General features: G+C 52.8%; 7 protein-coding genes across 7 annotated transcripts; 4 read left to right on the forward strand and 3 right to left on the reverse strand.

Moving 5' to 3' along the window:
• Positions 1 to 344: 344 nt before the first annotated feature.
• Positions 345 to 2,284, forward strand: PG998_011082 (transporter; the record flags this gene model as incomplete). The annotated part of the gene is made up of 7 exons (XM_066877898.1): positions 345 to 569; positions 627 to 722; positions 774 to 837; positions 893 to 1,120; positions 1,181 to 1,395; positions 1,445 to 1,933; positions 2,009 to 2,284. 7 exons carry the CDS (start codon positions 345 to 347, stop codon positions 2,282 to 2,284), a joined length of 1,593 nt encoding a protein of 530 aa, XP_066726952.1.
• A 1,518-nt stretch (positions 2,285 to 3,802) lies between these two features.
• Positions 3,803 to 4,024, forward strand: PG998_011083 (uncharacterized protein; the record flags this gene model as incomplete). Its single annotated transcript, XM_066877899.1, has 1 exon — positions 3,803 to 4,024. The coding sequence occupies one exon, from the start codon at positions 3,803 to 3,805 to the stop codon at positions 4,022 to 4,024; it is 222 nt and encodes a 73-aa protein (XP_066726953.1).
• Positions 4,025 to 6,011: 1,987 nt separating this feature from the next.
• Positions 6,012 to 6,469, forward strand: PG998_011084 (uncharacterized protein; the record flags this gene model as incomplete). The annotated part of the gene is made up of 2 exons (XM_066877900.1): positions 6,012 to 6,295; positions 6,352 to 6,469. The coding sequence occupies 2 exons, from the start codon at positions 6,012 to 6,014 to the stop codon at positions 6,467 to 6,469; spliced, it is 402 nt and encodes a 133-aa protein (XP_066726954.1).
• A 338-nt stretch (positions 6,470 to 6,807) lies between these two features.
• PG998_011085 (uncharacterized protein) lies at positions 6,808 to 8,495 on the reverse strand (the record flags this gene model as incomplete). The annotated part of the gene is made up of 2 exons (XM_066877901.1): positions 6,808 to 8,205; positions 8,268 to 8,495. 2 exons carry the CDS (start codon positions 8,493 to 8,495, stop codon positions 6,808 to 6,810), a joined length of 1,626 nt encoding a protein of 541 aa, XP_066726955.1.
• A 2,871-nt stretch (positions 8,496 to 11,366) lies between these two features.
• Positions 11,367 to 12,576, forward strand: PG998_011086 (uncharacterized protein; the record flags this gene model as incomplete). The annotated part of the gene is given in 2 exon segments (XM_066877902.1): positions 11,367 to 12,464; positions 12,481 to 12,576. The coding sequence occupies 2 exon segments, from the start codon at positions 11,367 to 11,369 to the stop codon at positions 12,574 to 12,576; spliced, it is 1,194 nt and encodes a 397-aa protein (XP_066726956.1).
• Positions 12,577 to 12,956: 380 nt separating this feature from the next.
• PG998_011087 (sphingomyelin phosphodiesterase asm-3) lies at positions 12,957 to 15,158 on the reverse strand (the record flags this gene model as incomplete). The annotated part of the gene is made up of 2 exons (XM_066877903.1): positions 12,957 to 14,935; positions 15,014 to 15,158. The coding sequence occupies 2 exons, from the start codon at positions 15,156 to 15,158 to the stop codon at positions 12,957 to 12,959; spliced, it is 2,124 nt and encodes a 707-aa protein (XP_066726957.1).
• A 2,306-nt stretch (positions 15,159 to 17,464) lies between these two features.
• PG998_011088 (uncharacterized protein) lies at positions 17,465 to 17,710 on the reverse strand (the record flags this gene model as incomplete). The annotated part of the gene is made up of 1 exon (XM_066877904.1): positions 17,465 to 17,710. One exon carries the CDS (start codon positions 17,708 to 17,710, stop codon positions 17,465 to 17,467), a length of 246 nt encoding a protein of 81 aa, XP_066726958.1.
• Positions 17,711 to 20,023: the final 2,313 nt, after the last annotated feature.

Genomic DNA, 20,023 nt, shown 5'->3' on the forward strand with positions numbered 1-20,023 from the left:
CGTGAGGCATGGTTTGTATGTCCAAGAAACTCGACAAGCATGGGTTCGCCGGTGGGACAAGTCGCTAGTCCTCGCCTCCCGCAGGGCGGATGTGTTATTTGTTTGGTGTTAACGTCATGCCCCCTACGATATACCCAATATCCAACGCGTTCTTCCTTGTGCCGAGGCGCGCAACCCGCAATGGGCCTGGACCGCCGAGCAAATCGATATATCTTTGGGCAGTGCCCGCTGGCAGCTGAACCTCGGGTTCCGAATAGCTATCTCGAGGCAATCAGCATCGCCATCTCAGTCAACCCTCTTGACCCGGAGATCGTTTAGCGAACCGTAATATCCCCCCAGGCATCATGGGAAGCGACGATATCGAAAGCCGGCCGAAGGTCGACGCCGAATTGATTCCATCCAAGACACACGTCGAAACGGGTCGGGAGAACCTTTATCACACCATCCAGCCTCATCAGAGCTACGAAGGCGGTCACCGATGGGACCCGTATGTCACTTGGACGCCGGATGAGGAGCGAAAGGCTCTGCGCAAAACCGACATGATGCTCCTCTCATGGCTCTGTGTCATGGTAAGAGTCCCCAACCCCCACGCCTACTTCGTGTGATTTGTGCTGACGCTGGTCCAGTTCTTCGGTCTTCAACTCGATCGTGGCAATCTGTCTAACGCATTGGCGGATACTTTCCTGACGGACTTAAATCTCACACCCGATGATTACAACAATGTCAGTCCATTGCTAGTGAACCCGAACAAACTATGTACTTATGTCTACTAGGGTACCACGATTCAGCTGGTCTGCTTCATGGCTGCCGAGTTCCCCGTCCAGTTTCTCACAAAGCGTAAGTTCTGGTGCAGTCGTCTTCTTAGCATTATAGGCGGGACTAACAAGAGCAGGGTACGGCTTCAAATATGTACTCCCGACGATGATGATTCTCTGGGGTACTGTTTCTTGGGCACAAGCATTCATCACCAACAAGGCATCCTTCTATGTCACGCGTGCATTCATTGGCATGTGTGAAGGTGGCTTCATCCCTGGTGCTATCTTGATGGCAACATATTTCTATACAAGTCGAGAACTCTCTGTCCGACTCGCTGCTTTTTGGTCCACTCTGAATGTTGCTCGTGAGTACTATTCCCACAGTTGCCACTACTATCACGAAAGGTCGCTAATACAGTAGATAGGAGTCGTCTCAGCGCTGCTCGCCGCGGGGATTCTTGAGATGCGAGGAGTAGCAGGCCGTCCTGGGTGGTTTTGGCTGTTTCTCCTTGAAGGCCTTTTGACCGTATTGATCGGTGTCGTGTCTCTTCTCTTCCTCCCAAGCTCCCCGACCGCTACCAAATCCATCCTCTGCCCAAAACCTTGGTACACTGAAAGGGAAGAAGTTATCATGATTAATGTGAGAAGCCTTTTCTTGCATCTACTCGCGTGTGTACTAATCCTCATAGCGTATCCTCCGCGATGATCCCGCGAAGGGTCTTACCGCACTGCGAGAACCTGCGACCTTCCAAGACGTCAAGGATGCTTGGTCTGACAAGTCGGTCTGGGGTCTGTACTTTATTGGGCTCGTTGCATACATCCCAGCAACCCCTGTCCAGGCCTATCTCACCTTGACCCTCAAAAAGTTCGGCTTCTCGACCCTCGCCTCAAACATGTTGACCGCGCCTTCGGCCGGCGTCCAGGTCATCACGATGCTGGCACTCGCGTATAGCAGCGAGTATTTCAACGAGCGAGCCTTCCACTGCTTCTTTGGAGAGTTCTGGCTGGTCCCTCTTTTCACCGCCCTCCTCACGATTTCTGACGGTGGCAGGGATTGGGAACGCTTTACCTTGATCACTCTCATTTCGGGTTACCCGTACTTCCACCCCATTGTCTCGTCCTGGATATCCGAAAATAGCTTCAGCGTGAAGAAGCGCGCTATCACAGCCGCAACATATGTAAGCCTTCTCGCCCGCCAACATCATTTTTGATATTACCGTTGAGCCATTGCTGAAACTGTGTCTTGGGTCTAGAATGTCATCGTGCAAATAGGCTCCTTGATTGGCAGCCAGATATACAGGTCGTGGGACATACCATACTACAAGACGGGAAACAAGGTTCTCATCTCCATCTGCGCGCTCTCGCTGGTGACTTTCCTCGCCCAGCGACAATATCTTATTCACCTCAATAAGAAGAAGGAGCAGGCCTGGAACGCCATGTCTTCGGAGGAAAAGTCGGCATACCAAGACGACCAGGAGGCTCGCGAGAAGGAGGGAAACAAGCGATTAGACTTCAGATTTCAGTACTGAGTAGGTCGCGGCAGTCATTACAACGACTTACATGCGCAAGTTGTATTGATTGCAGCACCAGCAGACCTAGTTGCTCGAGTTCGTCTGGCGGCCGATGCTCCGATTAATGCAGAAAGCAGGCGATATATTTTACATGCTTTCCGCCTGTTCTAGAGAGGGTTCATCCCTTTATCAATTACTTAGCATCTGCACTACCTTGGCGGGCGGCTTCATCTTTGATCAAAGCGTCCTGGACAACAACGTCGGGTGCCCACTTGGTCGGTCATAGGGGGTGGATATTGATATCGGTGATCCTTCTTTGTTGTCATGGGCTAAGCCCACCCAACAACAATGGAAAGTGCCATCAAGCATTCGCTATTTCAGCTTGGCAGCATGTCGGACTTGAATTGCTTTGTGTTGTTTCTTGTCATAAAGTCATTGTTGCCCATCCATCAACTTCGGGCACCAACCTATGTGTATGAGATATATACTATTCGCCTAATTCAACGACGACAGCCTCCACTCTGTGAATATCATCTTACACCTTTATACGGAGTACATACATACATTCGTCTAAAATCTCAGTTCATTCGTTCTCTCATCCATCTTTAAGTTTGGGAAGTCAAGATGATCGCCGCATCATCAAGCGGGTCTATGTACCGCTTCCTTGTCCCTGCTCTGGTCGCGGCTGTCATATGCTCAGGCGCACCGTTGCCAGATGCTTCTGGGCTGGGAAGCACAACGATACCATTGCATCGACACAGTACAAGGGGCGAGGTATGGTCGGTAATCGCGTGGCCGCCGAAAGACGACAGTCTGGCGTTCTGGGTCGCTTTCTTCGCCACGGCCCCATCTGCGCTGTTGGTGTTACTAAGCTATTTCCTCTGGAGGATCACAGGCGGGCAGAAAGCTCAATCATAGCACCATGTTGAGTTGAAGCACATAAGGGAGAATAATGAGAACATTCGTGCAAGGAAGGATTGTCGTGCATCCATCTTCTCAGGGGAGGGATCACGCACTCGAGCCACGGTTTCAAGGAGATGGACTCAAATACGCACAGAGGCATGCCACAAGGAGGGCCGAATCAAGAGACGTTGATCGTCGGTTCAATCAGGCAAATTTTCATGCGCGTCAATCAAGATGCAACAGCGAAGGCGAAGGAAAGCAGCCAAAACTCGAATGGGTTCGGAATGTCAAGAGATTCGAAATCTTCCCAGGGCCCTTGTGGTTCGCCGTAGGTGGGCTGAGACAAGCGATAGATTCGCTTTACATAGCTGGGAAAAGATTCCCATGCCATGGCGTTGAAGATCACCATACATCCCTAGGTTGATGCGAATGACGCTCTTGTTCGACGAGTACGCACATGCGTACAGACAAACACGTATAAAGCGACCGACTCGACAGTTCAAATAGATCAATACAAACACACCAACCACCAAATCTCTCATTCAATCACTATCATTGCACTCGCCTCTCCAGGAACATCGTCCGTTTCACTATCGCAGCCCAGTTATTCATTCATTATTCAAACCATACACCATGAAGTGCTCGCTCGCCCTGATCGCCGCCACCTTCTCCCTGGCTGGAGCCACCCCCATCGGCGGCCTCCCCGGCCTCCCTGTCGGCCCGGTGCTGAATGAAGTCGGTAAGACGGCCGGCCCTGCGCTGGGCGAGGTCGAAAAGCAGCTCGATAAGGTCGAACAGGCACCCGTCGGCAAGCCCATCACCCCCGCCCCCACCGCCATCACAAGCCCCCCCTGAGCTCTGCTGCTCCTGCCGTCGTCGCCTCTCCCGCCCCTCCAAAGACAGTTCCCAACGACAAGGGGGCTGACAAGGGGGTGCTCGGCGGCCTGGGCGGGATCACCGGACTCCTTGGTGGTCTCAAGAAGTAGACGAGGAGAAGGCTAGGTCGCAAGATCTGTTAATGAATGAGTGAGTGATCGAGTTCTACACATTATCCCAAGCCAGGGTAGTGAGGGCTGATTCTGATAACTAAAGATCAAACGTTTGCATCTCATGACAGGATGATGGGTCTAGGCTCGACAACTAAAAGGGGACAAGTGAGGTCGATGGTAAGAGGAGTGAGTGTAAAAGGATCAGTTAGCGCTGGCGCAATATGATTATTTGCTGTATTCTTGCCGAAACATGTATTCATGTAACACCATTTTATTGCATTTGTCCGTTGTACCACAACAAGACATATGTTGGCGGGATGCTCTGGTGGTTGAAGCTGTATGAGACGCGTGCACTTGGGCAATTTGATAGTCAATTTTTTAAAGGCGAGAGAGCTGGCCTGCGAGATTCCCGTGTTGTTGTCAGGTTGTTTACATTGTTTTCATGGATTTGCAGTGTTGAATCCAATTAATGATAGTTATTCATGAGAATGAGCACAAGGCCAAGTTTTCCATCTGTACGCAACCGAGGGTGCATTCATCTGGCATCACGGCGATTCGATAACTGAGTAATGAGATGAATTGCTGAAGTGAATGAGATTTGGTGTAAAGCAGATGATGCAGAGGACTCGCAACACACCTGCATGACACAGTTGATGTAAAGAGGGAAAAGCGAATTGCAAGAAAAGAAAAAGAGATAGACAAGAAAATAAAGTGCAAAAAAAATTGGTAGCTATTCTTTGATTGAGCGTGTCATCCTTAGTGCAGGGGCCATGCTACTGTGTGGTTGTTAGTAGACTGTCACAAGTCGGATTCGAACGTGGGACCTTTGGTAACTTACATCTTCTCTGTATCGTTTCAATAGACCAAATGCCCGAAGGCGAAAGAACTAACTGTCATTAGGACTTATATACCTAAGCCAAAAGCGTAAGATGGACAATGGGGTGGCTGTGTGGGTCAACGAGACTTAAATAAGTGGAGTGGACAGCCCGCCCAGGCCCTACTGCTTTGGACTTCGTAGGTAGGGCCAGAAACTATCCATTTACTGTTACTACTGCTAATTCACGTCGTTCGTAAGTCATCGGGAAAGAATACATCTAGATGATGTACCCCTTCGTTATCAATAACATACTGGATCGTTTTCAGAGCTGTTGACGTCGCTTACAGCCTTTCTTGATGGATGTTGATACAGATTACATTCTGCAGCAGCGCCTGCTAGCGACAACGCCGACATCTGCATCGAGAGACGCCTTGGAGAATGCTTCAGCCGAACCTCGATTTATCAGCCAAAGACCCCCCTTTCGAAACGCGATCCAAATGTACCCCCGATACCAAGATCGAGAGCATTGACCAGGGACGAAAGGCTTGAATGCAGGGTCTTGAAGAAGCACTTTCCTGACTTTACCTATCGTAAGATCGCACAAATGACTGGCTATAAGGAAACCCAAGTTGCCCGCGCATGTACAACGCCACTCACACCAAAACGCCGGGGACCTCGCGGTCCTATAATCAAGCGAACCCAGCAGAATGCGTTCGCAGAGTCGGTCAATAGACCCTATCTCAATGGCGAAGCAGTCCATTACGAGTGCGTTGGTGCAGTCAGCGACGAGCCGGTCGATACGGTCAGCGATGAGCCGGTCGATGAACCGGACAATGATGAACCAGTCGACAATCCAGTACATATGGCGTCTCAGCAGAAAGAAAATTTAGTATTGTCGACGGCGCGACCAACGCCATCATCCTTGGAGGCTCCCATCTTCTTCGACTCTCCATCCGCTTTCGGACACTGGCTTTATCACAATCATGACACTGCAAGGGAAGTTTTCGTAGGGTTTTACAAAAAGCAAACAGGCAAGATGGTCATGACTTGGTCACAGGCTGTTGATGAGGCCCTCTGCTGGGGCTGGGTCGACGGCCATGGTAAGAGCTTGGATGCCGAAAGGCATGTAAAGCGGTTTACTCCCAGAGGAAAGAGAAGTCACTGGAGCCGTGTCAATGTAGACAAGGTTGCTGCTCTCGAAGCAGCCGGCAGAATGCGCGAGCCGGGTAATGCTGCGTTCGCGCTTCGTACTGACGACAACACCGCCCAGATGAGCTTCGAGCGCGAATCATTAGCTCTCGACGAAGGCTTCGCTACAAAGTTAGCTGCAGACGCAGCCGCATCCGACTACATGAATCATGCTCCCCCGGCTACAGACGCAGCGTGTTCGATTGGGTAATGTCTGCAAGGCGTCCTGAGACTCGTGAGCGCCGCTTTGCGGAGCTGGTCGAATGCTCAGCGCAGCAGCTCAAAGTCAAGCAGTTCAGAAAATGACCGTAATCGGCGAGCGCGGTATTGTTGACTGCTCCCCCATCGTTTGAGTCGCCCATTTTCTTCCATATATTGAGAACATTGCTCTTTGCAAAGGATCAAGTTGTCAGCTTTCAAACCACCCACTTGTCAGTTGTCCACGCCGCGACTGTACGAGAAGTTAGGCGCTGCTCATTGCTTGGTCTACTTACTGGTACACGATTCTCCTTCCAGTCTACTTTTGTGTCTCTTATGTGTACGTTATTTGTTGGGTTCGCCAGCCGAAGCATGCAAACAAACTTGTATTGGATAACATAATAATTTCTAATGTTTCATTCTGTCATTTGAATTTCCCTGCTTTACTATTGTAGTATGGTCGGTCCTATCGAGTTGAAGTACTGACAGCGCACTTGTGCAGTGTGGTTGACTGTTTCCATAGCCGTCACGCCCTCTGTTTGAAATAGCAATCGCCTCTGCCCAGTCTCTGTCCAAGGATCCCATCGCGCTGAACTGGGGTGTTTGTGCTTGTTCGGATCCAGCGAGCGAATAAAGCTGGTCCAATAACCCTGAATCACTGGAACGACTTGCGCGTTGATACCTCCAGGCAGGTAGCTCCTTGGCGGTGACCCGTCAACGTTTTGAGGCCCGAAAATGGCGTTCACCTCCACCACGTGTGGTACTCCGAGCCCGCTTCTCACTTGGTCGGGGTCCCGTACATCGTACCGGTAATTCCACGAGCCTTTTACGCCGCGGAGCGCAACCTGCGATGAGATGAACAGCCCAGGGCAAGTGTAGCGCATGTCGCCGTACGCGTTGCTGACTTGTCGCCAGTAGCAGCCAGCGCCTGGGCACAAGGAACTGTTCTTGTTCGGGTAGAGCGTGTTGATGGTGCTGAGCTGGTCATGCCGGAGGTACGGAAACTGATTGTGCAGAAACTCATCACTCTGCCGTAGAGTCGACGTGGTCTTTGGTGTAAATATCGTGCCGCCGTTGGTGTCGTCTCCGATCAGCATCGGCACTTTGACAAATTTGCCCTGCGCAAACGAGCTGTACGTCACATCGCGTAGCAGGTCGCCGTCCACCACCGGGTTCCACATAAAGAGTGGCGGGCCGCTCGCGCCTGGGTAGGGAATATTATGGTTCTGGGTCTGCAGCTCGGCTGCCGATTTCGATCGCAGGCAGGCCAGGGAGGAGGTGAAGTTCCAATTGTTACCATGGGCGCATCCGAGCCGCCTTGTGAAATTGTCGTACTGGTACTGCGACTGCTCGACCGTCAACACGGTTGCGAATGAGATGGATTCCGCCGCTGCACCATGGAACAAGCCAAAGTCTCTCCCTCCGTACGCTGCGAGTTGCAGGCTGATGCTCGCAGCGCCGGCCGAGGCGCCGCCGAGGACAACATGTCTCGGGTTTCCGCCAAATTGGGCAATGTTGGACTGCACCCACTGCAGTGCCTTTCTCTGATCCAGCAAGCCGTTGTTGGGGGTAATCCTGTCGCCGTCTGTGATAAACCCATAAGGGCCGACACGGTAGTTGAATGTGACGACCACGATGGAGTGGTTGCTTGCTTTGATCAAGCCCTGTCCGTCGAGATTGCGGTTGCTGTTTGCATTAAAACCGCCGCCTTGGATAAAGAAGAACACGGGCAGCCGGGAGAGCGCGTTGGCGTTGATCGGCGCGAATACGTCGATAAACAGACAATCTTCAGATGTTGAGGGATCTGTTGGTGCGGCGTCGGTACTCAGACAGTACTTATTACGCTGGGGAGTATATTGTTAGCCCACTTGAGATATGTTTGATTCGTCATTCTCCTTCTATTTACCTGGAATGCTTCCTGTACCCCGTCGACGCAATTTGGATTTTGCGGCGGCATAAACCTCAATTTTCCCACGGGCGGTGCAGCGTAACGCATTCCCAGCCATCTGGTGACTCCCTCAGTGGTGTCGCTTCTCCCCTTGTATACGTTGCAGTTGGTTTGTACAATATTCTGGGCTCCCAGCGCGCGCGAGATCGTGAGGCTCAGAGCCACCAGAACGAAGTTGGCCCTCATTCCCGCTGTTGCAGATGCATGCTATGGTATGCTTCTGGCAGGCACGCAGAAGAGAGAGAGATCAAAGCGACGGTGAAATACCCAATGTATTTCCCACGCCATCGAGTTTATGTCTCTGGTAATCTCTCTCTGAATCAACAAATACCGTAGGAAAGGGGAATTTCTGAGTCATTGTGGCATGAACTGCCGGTTGCTACTCCCCTCTGAGACACTGCCCATTCGCTGAGCAACTCCCATGCGGTGGGTGCAATAGTCTGTCTGGACAGCGCGATTATATCGAGCCTCTTCTGCAGGCTTCACGACTTGTCAACTAGGCCCATTTCCGGCTTCCCGCATTCCGTCCATTAGCTTCAAGTCTAGTCACATTCCCGCAAGATATGTCTGTATGGGGTCAAATCACACTAGAACTTCACCGCATAGTCACATGCATCGCATGCATGCAGTGACGCCCACGGAAGCGGGGTGCGTGGCATCGAATCGCGGCAGTTGGTTCGCATGTTGCGATAAGTATCTGTTGGTGAGATGTGTAAATGCGACCTAGCCCACACCCGGCTGCCACTCGGCCGTAGACCGCAACAGAAAAGGTAAAGGAAGGGGGCTCAGGCCATTCAGATAAGTGGTTTGGCCATACTGTACGTTGGTTTCAACCGTCTGGGGGTATTTTGAGTCGACTTAACATCAGAGGCTGGCAGTCTAAAAGGAGCATCTGATCGGCAATTGGTTGGAGAGTGGCTGGAGTGAGGAGGCTAGGGGGCTAGGGGGATATAAGACACGAGTCGTCGCGAATCGTCGAACACCCCCGGATTGACTTTTATCGGCCCTGCTCTCCAATCCTGCAGGAGGCTGTCCACATTACTTGAGTGGTATAAAATGGCTGCATACGTGATCCGTTCCGATCCGACCCCCTCGCACTGCCGGGTCGGAAGCGGCCGTAGCAGAGGTGAGTGCTATTTATATCCGAGTGACCACCTGCAGATCTCGAAGTCCACTATCAATACACGAAGTATCTGCTCCTACATCGTCCATGGGTCTCCTGCTTGAGCTCGGATCTCCACCAAACTGATATATCATGGGTCAGATACGGCAACATGCTCTACAAATTATCCCTTCGCCCTACAGATTGGATGCAGCGGATATCGACTTGGTATGTCTAAGAACGAGTGCTTAACGCTAAAAGTGGTGTACTACCTGATTGCAAATGTATGGCCCAGTCGCTGTTTGCCACGATGATCCCGAGATTGCCGTTCCAGGGAAACATATCTTCAACATGCGGTGATACCTAGTTGGATTAACCAATGCAGCTTCTGGAGAAATCAGCAGTGTGAGACTCCCGGGGCTTGACGCAATGGATCCAAAAAGGCCTTGTGAGATGTGATGTGGGAATCCTCATGCGGTACACACCAGTAATTAGGTACTACTCTGTGCCTATACCACCATTCTCTTTACGACAACGTGAATTCACTGGGTTAAGAGGCATCTATCCCCATAGGAGCGCATATATATGCGCTGCGATTATTGCCATATGCTCCTTGATGTACCTTATACGACCCTTAAAGTGAAGTGTACCGTGAGAATATACTGGTCTGGTTCTTGGAACCGAACAGCGGGATGAACAGACTACCACGATGGTCTGTGTCCTGGCATGCCCTTGGAACAAAACCGTTGGCATACAACACTCGCACGTCTTGAGGCATTAGTCATCGATGTTTCCTAGAGAGCCTCGGAGAAAGAGGAGCTGGCTGAAAGGGGCCCTTCCAGACAGCCAGATCAGCGCGAGTGCCACCCCCACGTTCTGATGGCGACTGGCAACTGGTGTCCCGACGACAGGTGAGCGGTACATGTATCTCCAGCCTATCAGATCAACTGCCCATCAGTTCACGCTGCCATGTGGTCGATGCCACATGAGTTCGGATGCAGCCTCGGCGCTTTGAGTGCAAGTGCGGCTTGGCATTTGGCGAGCTGAAAAAGACTTTAGTTTCTTCGCTATCCCGTCACACAGGAACTTCCACCTACTAACGACAATCACTTGTGTAATCGGCTACAGCGAGTACAAGTGTTTGCGGCCTTGCTCTCATTCTGAGCTTCCGAATCCGAAGCAGCTAATGCGCCAAAGCTGAAGGGAGGTCCCCTCGCACTCGAACACACACACACACATGTACTTATACATATGCCGTCTCCCATCTATCATGAGTTCGAAGTCATCCATCTGCTTGTTGGCTACCTACCCTACTGCCTAGCGTGCGATGCCGAATCGAATCGTTAGTTTGTGGCGGCCCACGGATCTGGTTGCGCTTCCAGGCGAAAGTTCCGCAGAGCTAGCCCCGCCTCGATGCCACCCTTTCAACGCCTGGGCGCATCCTGGGCGGCTTCTGCGAACGCTGACAGGCCTGCTGACAGGCCCTAAGGCCCTACAGGGAACGGCGCAAAGTGGGCTGCCAGCGGGCCATCCACTAGGACCGACCCAGACCGAGTGGATAGCGCTGTTTTTTTCTTCCTACTTTTTCTCCGAACGAGATTTGATGCTTGGTTAACAAGGGAGACGATTACGACTTAAGTACAAGAATCACCTGTTCGTCGCTCAAGTGGAAACGTGCGTGAACTCCTCAACTCCTCAAACCACCGAGAATCGTAATATATCAGATGTGCTTGGCTTCTATTACATCATCCATCAGCATCAACTGGAACACAGATTGATGCGCCAGGCCGCATCACGGTAATACAGCAGGCGACTTCATAGTCTTTGCGCTTGCTTCTGGGGACGCCAGAAAGACTTAACCAACCAACCACTGCTATTGAAGAAAGCAGTATAATCCATTCCAACCAACCAGCCAACCAACCACCTCTAGGGATACCTGCACATCAGTCAGAACTATGGAGATGGCGTACGACCACAAGGCGGCAAATGCTCCCGGTACCACCGTGCAGGTGTCGTCCGGAAGCCATGCCGGCACCGAGAACGGTACTGAGAACCCCGAGGTCATCGGAACCGCCATCCACCAGATCGAGGCCAAGAGCGTCCACTGGTACTCCTACCTGGCCACGGCCGACTTTTGGCTCATCATCCTTCTCGGTCAGATTCTGGCCCTTTGCATCACAGGCACCAACACCTTCTCGTCCTTGCTGGCGAACCATGGCACCAACATCCCCGCCTTCCAAACCTTGTTCAACTACGTCTTGCTCACCTTGGTCTATCTGAGCTACACACTCTACCGATACGGCTTCAAGAAGTGGGCCAAGGTGGTCGTGCGTGATGGCTGGAAATATGCCATCCTCAGTTTCTTGGACGTCGAGGGTAACTACTTCACCGTGTTGGCTTACCGGTATACCAACCTCTTGTCGGCCCAGCTGCTCAACTTCTGGTCGATTGTCTGCGTCGTCATCATATCCGTCACCCTGCTCAAGGTGCGCTACAAGTGGGCCCAGATCGCCGGCATTCTGGTTGCCTGCGGCGGTATGGGCATTCTGCTTGCCAGCGACCACCTTCAGGGTACCAACGGCGGCCCTGGCCAAAATCTCCTCAAAGGCGATCTTTTTGGTCTCGCTGGCGCCACCCTCTATGGACTCAGCAACGTCTTCGAAGAGTGGTTTGTGAGCAAGCGACCCGTATACGAGGTGCTTTCGTTCCTGGGGCTGTTTGGACTCATCATCAACGCCGTGACGGGCGCCATATTCGACCGTGCAACTTTGCAGGACACCGTCTGGGACCGTGATGTCGCTGGGTGGCTGGTCGGTTACACCCTGATCCTCTTCATCTTCTACTCGCTGGCCCCGCTCATCTTGCGCATGGGATCGGCCGCCTTCTTCGACATCTCGTTGCTCACCGGCAATTTCTGGGGTACCATCATTGGTATCCATGTCTTCGGCTACGCCATCCACTTCTTGTACCCCATCGCCTTTGTGTGCATCATCATCGGCCTCGTCGTCTACTTCTTGGCCGGCAGCATGCTCGGCGACTCCCAAGAAGCCCTGGTTGGGCGACAACCAGGAAGATGGCGTGGCCGGCTTTGGTACGGCCAAGCTCAAGGCCCTCAACCTCGCTAGAAAGCAGGGCCTTGCTGCCTCCGAGGGTGATAGAATCTAAAGATTTATCGCTTTCGGTAGGATTCTCAAAATATGTGTTCTCTGAGGTTTCTCTACTTTGGGGAAACTAACCAGAACCGCTGTCCGTTTCACAGGGAACTGGCTAATCTATTCTATTATTACCTTATTGTTCATGTATGCGTCCACGATAGTCCTGCATTCGAATGATACTATGTTAATTCTATTCATTAATGCTCTACATACGTTTTATCATGATTTGAACATAATCGGGCACCATTGCCCTTGATGCTACCCTGGAAACTGAATAAGTCCGTCAGGGCAGAATTGACACTCTTCTTATGTGCCCTTTTGACTGACACCCTCATTAACAATTCTTGGAACAGAAATTCCAAGGCTGTCTAGGTTGCAAAAAGTTCTAATCTAGAAGTCGTGCCCAGTGTACGGGCTCTGCACCGAACCAAAACCCTGGGGGCACAGTTTGCCCAAGGGCGCTGACCCGCTGCGCATGTAACAGATCTTGGCCTCGGCGCACGCGTCGCTCGTGCAGTTGGGGCTCCGGGCGCTGCTCTTGCCCTGGAAGCGGTTGACGAGCTCGACAAGGGTGCGGTTGCGTTCCATGGCCTCGGTGACGCGATGCCAAAAGGTGCCGTTCAGGGGCGCGTCGGCGGGCCACCCGTCCGGCCCGGCCTGGGCCCCATACGCCTCGCGGGTCGAGTACTCCAGCTGGAAGACGGGGCCGGCCTGCGAGATCGGGTCCAGCGCCTCGAAGGACGCGACGTCGGCGTAGAAGGTGTAGGCCTCGTGGACATCCCAGGTGCCCGTGTCGACCTCGTACAGGCGGTAGCCCGAATTGAGGTTGGTCAGGGGCGTCAGCGAGGGACCTACCCAGGCGCTGGAAACAGCCGTCTCGGCGGAGCGGTTCGTGCCGTTGTGCGCGTAGTACACAAACGCCTGGTCCTCGTGGGTGTGGCCGAAGAAGACGTTGGCCACGACGTGCGGCGAGTAACGCTCGATGATTTGGTACAGCAGGTCTGAGCCGTTTGGCAGCGGGTTCGTGCCGTCCCAGCCCGACAGCACGTGGCCCACAACCCAGGCGCGCTGCCCGGCGTCCTCGGCCTTCTGGAGCTCCGCGGTCAGAAAGGCGAACATGCCGCTGAAGTCCGGGTTCGCGGCGTGCAGCCACGCGAAGTGGTTGTTCTTGTAATACAGGTCCGTGTTCAGCGTAATAATACGCAGGCCACTGCCGCCGGCGCCCTCGGGGGTGTGCACGACCGAGTACGCGGCGTAGTGGGTCGCGGCCTCGGCGGCGGTGGCGTTGTCAAGCCAGCCGTAGTAGTTCCAGAGCGACGAGACGTGGTCATAGTTCCAAGAGAGCTGTCGGCCGAGGGGCCCGTCGCCGTCGATGCCGTGCGGCACGTCCAGGTTGTCCGGGCTGGTGTCGTGGTTGCCCAGCGCCGAATAGACGGGCCCACCAAGGTACGCCTTGAGCATGTGCCAGACAGAGAGCTCGATGTTCTCGACATAGTCGCGCGACCGCTGGTTTTGGGGGTCATGCGCCACGAGGTCCCCCGTGTAGAGGGCGAAGGCGGCCGGGTTCTCTTTTGACGTGCCCGTCAGCGGCCCGATGGACTGCAGCGCGGCGAGGGCCAGATAGTACGGCGAGTCGCACTTGTAGTAACCATACAATGGGGCCGGGACCTGGATCGGAGCAGCGGCAGTAGCGCCACCAGGATGCGGTGCGGGGTGGCGACAGCACATGCTCGATGTACAATTGCCTTCGGAGCCGGCCTCGTACCGGGCATCGAGGTGCAGATCGGACAGATGCAACACTTTCACCGTCCTGTTGCTCCTTTGTGGCTTCTTCGCCTGCGCAGGCTTGGGTTTGGGGAAGACGGCCGTGAACGTATCTGTCTTGTTGGGGAGCGGGCAGTACGAGCCCAATGCCGCGCAGATAAACTGGCCGTCGAGCCCGGTCACTTCAGCATGGGCTAGAATTTGTGTCCAGGTGGCGCCGAAACTGCCCGGTTCATACTGGGCTTGGCACGTGCTGTTGGACGCGAAGCCTGTCTCCTTACAGAACGAGACCATGGCACCAGGCAGGTAAGTTGGAGCCAGCCTGGCTGCCATCTGGCCGACAGATAGCGCAGCAACACATTTGGAACAGTTAGAAGACAGGCCAGTATGTGTTGCCTTTGCGATCTCCCAGATTTCGGCCTTTGTGGCGGCAATGACAGCTTCGGCACTGGCATCACTCAAGTTGGCTAGGGCCTTGGGGTAGTATACCGGATCCGTGTCGTGGATGGGTATGTTCAAGGGATCTGTGACGGCTAACTCGAATGTCTTATTCAGAATAGGGTCATAAAGGGCCGGCTGAGGCTCTTGCGTTGGACCCGGTTTGACTGCAAGATCAGGTTAGCGCATGCGGACTCCTGTCTTTGCAATTGATACGGTCTTCTTCTGCTCGATCGAATACTCACCGTAATAACTAGAGAAGACTGATGTCGGGAAAGCTGCCGGGACGGTGACCGAAACCACGCCCGGTATCGACGTGGTTGCCCCAGACGCCAGGACGACTTGAGCCATTATCAGGACAGCAGACGTGCGAAGTTGTAATGGCGACATGACGATGTCGGCTCGAGGCGGGTGGCTCGTCGGTTCATTCGATGCAGAAGGTACCACATGTGCACCGATATGGGTTGCTCTGAAGAGTATAGGAGGGAAATGTATCCTTCGTTGCTGTTTCCTATTCACGTTCTATCTGTTGGAGGGGTTCGGCAACGGGTACATATGCATGCATAACGAGGATTAAGCCCCATTGCACCTTTGCTACCTGCACAGAAGAAGCCTTATTACAGCCACATGAAAGTAGGCAGGTGCACGCGGGATGGCACACAGAAAGGAGAAAACGTGCAGATGATGACGCCTGAGATTGGTTGGTTACTCGGTTTACACCGAGAAGCTTAGATGAGCTAGCGATGAGCCAGCCCCGCCAAATTTACAGGCCCAGGAGGACTGACTGACTGCAAGGACACTGGTGAGCATGGTTGACGGAGTCTCTTCAAAGGAGAAAGAACGGCGAACGAACTGTCTCGGGAAGATGGCCTCCTCGATCACCGCGAACACCGGGGCACGGCCGGTCCCCGGGGGGTGTTAGCAGCTCGGCAAACTTGTGGAGATCTGCGTTGTGCGCAAGACCCGAGTTGTAGGATGATGCCCTTTGATAGAGCCAGCATCATTCGCATAAAAGCGCTCAAAAGCAAACACCTGTATCTCTCCTCTTCATAACATGCATGTATTGGCGCATATGCATATACTTCGCCAGGAAAGGCTAGACTGATTTGTGAGGATATGTCGAAGTGTGCTGACTGCAGCTGGCGGGCGAACCGCATAGGCTGGGCAGGTAAACTACCCTGCCATTTTCGATAATGTGACTCTGGGCGAGGTCGACCCGGCTGTATGTCTCACTTGACCGATTTCCAGTTCCGTACCTCTGGGAACGAGTGCAGGAAGTACTATATGTATAGACGCACGTGGTTCTTCTACTCGCTGAGCTAGCCATGGGCGGCCAACGAGTAGAAGAGAAGCGTCCCTCACCCACTTCCAAGATGGTCGAAGGAGCTGTTTACTCTTTCGGGAAGCTGAATGGGGTGGAAGAAGAAAGCCAAGTGAATTGTGCGTTCTTCTGGTCCATCCCTAGTGTTTCTTGAGAAATGATGGCAATACTACGTAGTTAGGCGTGTGTGATGGATGGATGGGTGGATGGATGGACGGGGCAACTGGGCAACGGGATTGGATCGGGAAGCAGATCACCGCCGGAACTCTCAAAGGCGGCGCCAAAGTCTCTTCCTAGGCAAACCACATTGGGACGTTTCTTCTCGAAACATTCCGGCAGAGAAGAAGAGGGACCGCCAAGACGAAGTGCCAGAAGAAGCAAAGACATCGTCCTTAATCAGATGTTAGTCAAGGACACTGCGCACGCAGTAGAGCCTCCGTATCACACTGGCTCCTGGCAGGGCTGACAACTGATCTCGTTATACTTTCTACTTATTGTCGTATGCCTTTTGCGTGACCGAGTAACACGCATGCATGTGGAAAGTGTATTCCAAATATATCCAAGCGTCGGGCACCAATTGCGTTGGCAAGCTTCAGGTTGTATAGGGTTGATCAGGTGGTTCTAGTCGCATGTTCCCGTGCGTTCGGGACCTTTGTTATTTCTTCTAGGCCAAGCCTCCCCATTCGGCTTTTACACAGATACAGCAAAAGAAGAAATCAATCGAACATGTATAGGAACACGTCTGGAACAGGTGGGAATGCATGCAATGCAGGTATGGTGTAAACACCTAGCACCGTATCCAGCGGTGACGTAGTTTGCCGGGCCTACTACATGGGGTTCGTCCGTTGTGTGCTGGCCCTCCGCCCTCTCTGTCAGTAATACTGGAATATTGGTGGGGTTATGTTCCGCCAGGGCTCCGCGGCGGTAGTCAAGCCCGAAAGCAGAAGAAAAGAAGCCAACCCAAGTTCTACTTCCGCCCGGAAGGCTTCCATGTATGTGATGTTTGGAACACATCGAAGCGCCTGTGGTGTAGGCGGTGACGATCCGAGCCTGGCACTCACTCGTTCAAGCCCATCCATTTCATTTGCGACAGACTGACTTTGCTTGTGGCCTCTGGATTTATTGGCTGTGGAACGAGGTGGCATATGCGTCCAGGTAAGTTTGTGCTGTGTGTCGGCCCGGGTGGCTAAATGGCACCCACGGCCAGGAAATATAGGTTATTTAATTGTTTGCTTGCACCGAGTATACTACCACAAGTAAGAGGTAAGGGAGACGGAGAGGCACTCGCCCCCACGGGCCAATCACTGTTGATCTTGTACAACATACGATCAGGCCCATCGGCATCCAATTTATTCTTAGCTACAAGGAAGTCCTGCTAGTCCTGCTTGCAAATACAATGGGGTAAAAGGTATGTGTTGGCGATTAGATCGCGTAACGTGTACATGGGCGGCGGTGGCTGGGCCTTTGTGTAATTCTCCTTGGCACGATGGGCCGAGGCGGACCAGAGCGCGAGCAGCACTAGAACCGCGCCAGCTCGCGTGCTCGAGTCGCCGGCGCCGGCCTGGGGTGCAATGGGGCCAGATGAGGAGGAGGCTAGATGACAAAGTCGGATTTGGAGCATGGTCTGTATGTATGCGCTTTGTCTTTTAGCTGGTGACAGGCGCAGACAAGTAGGCAGACTTGCCCTACACTCCAATACACGAGATGGGGGTATTTCGGGCTGGGCAGAACATGGGCCACCAGAAGACAAAAAATGGGGGCTTCCAACTGGCGGTAATGATTCTGTGCGGGGGACAAACGACTATCTGACGATACAGACGTGACGAGTGGATGGACAGAATAAATTGAAGTTTCCGGCCATGGACCAGCCAAGAATATCTATCAGTGTTCGGCCTCAAGCTTACATCCTTCACGCTTTCTCTTTCGAGGCGGTTCAAACGGCAAAGGCGCTCGGAGCGTTGTGCACTCAGAGCCAATGTCCGGGGCATCCCTCATCGCATCGTAGATATGGATACATCTGTATGTATCTTTATTTGCTGTACGGTAGCTAATCGTCGGTGTTAATCTCCTTGGTTGCACGTTAGCGTGTATTAGCAAAGCAGCAACGGTCGAGATGCCAGAGGGTAGGTCGTCTTGTTGTTCATACCCGTCCATCACGGTCTGCATACATTCTTCCAACAATAGGCGCCGGATCCATCAGCCGGGCCGGTGAAATAAAAACCATAAAAGATGGAATTCCAGCGCAGCCAAAGAACAGTTCTGAAGCACAGCAGCCAATCTCTCTCCTCTCCTGTCTGGCGAGCTGGCGAGCTGGCGTTCTGGCATACTACGCTGGGCGCCATGATCCACTGCTGGCCCGCAGCACTCAATCAGCCGTAATGACTGGCAGATCTAGCGGGATGACTAAAGAACGCAGCTTATTCCTACTGCGGAAACGCGGGCGTCCTGGTAATCACGGCCGATGGACGTAATTAAATGCTCGCACCATTGACGATCGCAACCTAAGCCAAGCGGAAATGCACCTGCTGCTGCTTTGTGCTTTGTGCTTTGCGGCTTTGCGGCTTTGCGGCTTTGCTGGTGTTGAGGATTCGGGCTTTGTGCGCGCCTGGTTGGCGAGTTGAGACGGATGCCGTGTTTCTGCTGTGGTCGGGTGCGACGGTTCCAACAGATTGGGTTCTTGTTTGATAAATAACGGGATAACATACGAGTTTGCGAGTGTGATATTCCGACACTTCAAATAAACGCAATTCTACGGTATATCCTGATCCTGATCCTGATCCTGACCCTGTACCTACCTAGAATACCTGCTGACTACCGTATCATGCATGTACAAACTTGCTGTGTGCAGTGCTAGCTACATACACATTACATGTACATACATACATTCATAGATGGTGGTGTAGCATCAGCACCATCAGATGCCAAATCCAGGTATGGATATTCAACGGATGGCCTGTTACGGGCAGCGGTTGCGCCCGCGTTCTTCAATTAGGTAACAGACTAATAGACTAAGTAAGAAGCAATGTACAAGTACGCCCCTCAGGCCTTGGGCAGGGCCAGACAATACCGCACACCTCCATGTTTCCCATATCATATGCACGATGTCAAGATGCAGGCGACCAATTTGGGATAGAGAGAAAGCATTCGAAGAGGCAGGTTGCGGCTTGCTTTTCGATGGTCCTTGTTCATTTGACTCGAACAACAGCCAAGCGTCAACTTCCGCTCTCCGAGGGAACACACCATGTCTCCCTAGATCTAGGCGGCCATGCCAGTTGGTATGCCAGGTACCCCGTCAGAAGCAGGTGAGCTTGTTGTCGCCCGGGGGGAGGGAATGAGACCGGCACGTCCCTCCGGTCTCACAGACAATCACAACAACATAAGGGACTCCCGGTCGTTTTCTTGCTCCTGCCCAGGATCATGCCTCTCAGGCCTGGTGGCACAGTTGAAATAAACAACGGCGGGTAAACCTTCAGGCTTCGATGGGTTATGTTGAACAGCCCGCACCATACACAAACCAGTGTGTGATGCCATCTCGGATGTACCAACCTAATATCTAATATCCTTTTCCTACACGTACATGAACTTGGGCGGGAGGTCGAGCACACACTAAAGATTACACACCTACCTACGCACTTGCGCTCGCTTCCCCCTTAGGCGTGCTTCGTACCGGTACTTGGCAGTTGGCCAGCACTTATATTGAGTGGAAGCTAGACCAGGGACTTCTCCACAAAGAAAGTAAATTCCACTCGCTCCTCTCCTTGTAAAAAAGATAGCGGGCTCCCCACCCGACCACTTTTCCATGTCCATTTGGGAAATCGTCGTGGAATCGGGTTGTAGAGGGAAAGAGAGGAAAAAAAGTTGAGGAGGGGGAGCCTCTGTCCGAAGCTACAAGTATGTATGATTGTGATTTCATTTTCAGAGCATCATGGCACGC

Source organism: Apiospora kogelbergensis (genome assembly GCF_038363985.1).
Source record: "Apiospora kogelbergensis strain CBS 113332 chromosome Unknown utg000007l_segment0_segment0, whole genome shotgun sequence".
In the NCBI taxonomy this organism is placed as follows: Eukaryota; Fungi; Ascomycota; class Sordariomycetes; order Amphisphaeriales; family Apiosporaceae; genus Apiospora; species Apiospora kogelbergensis.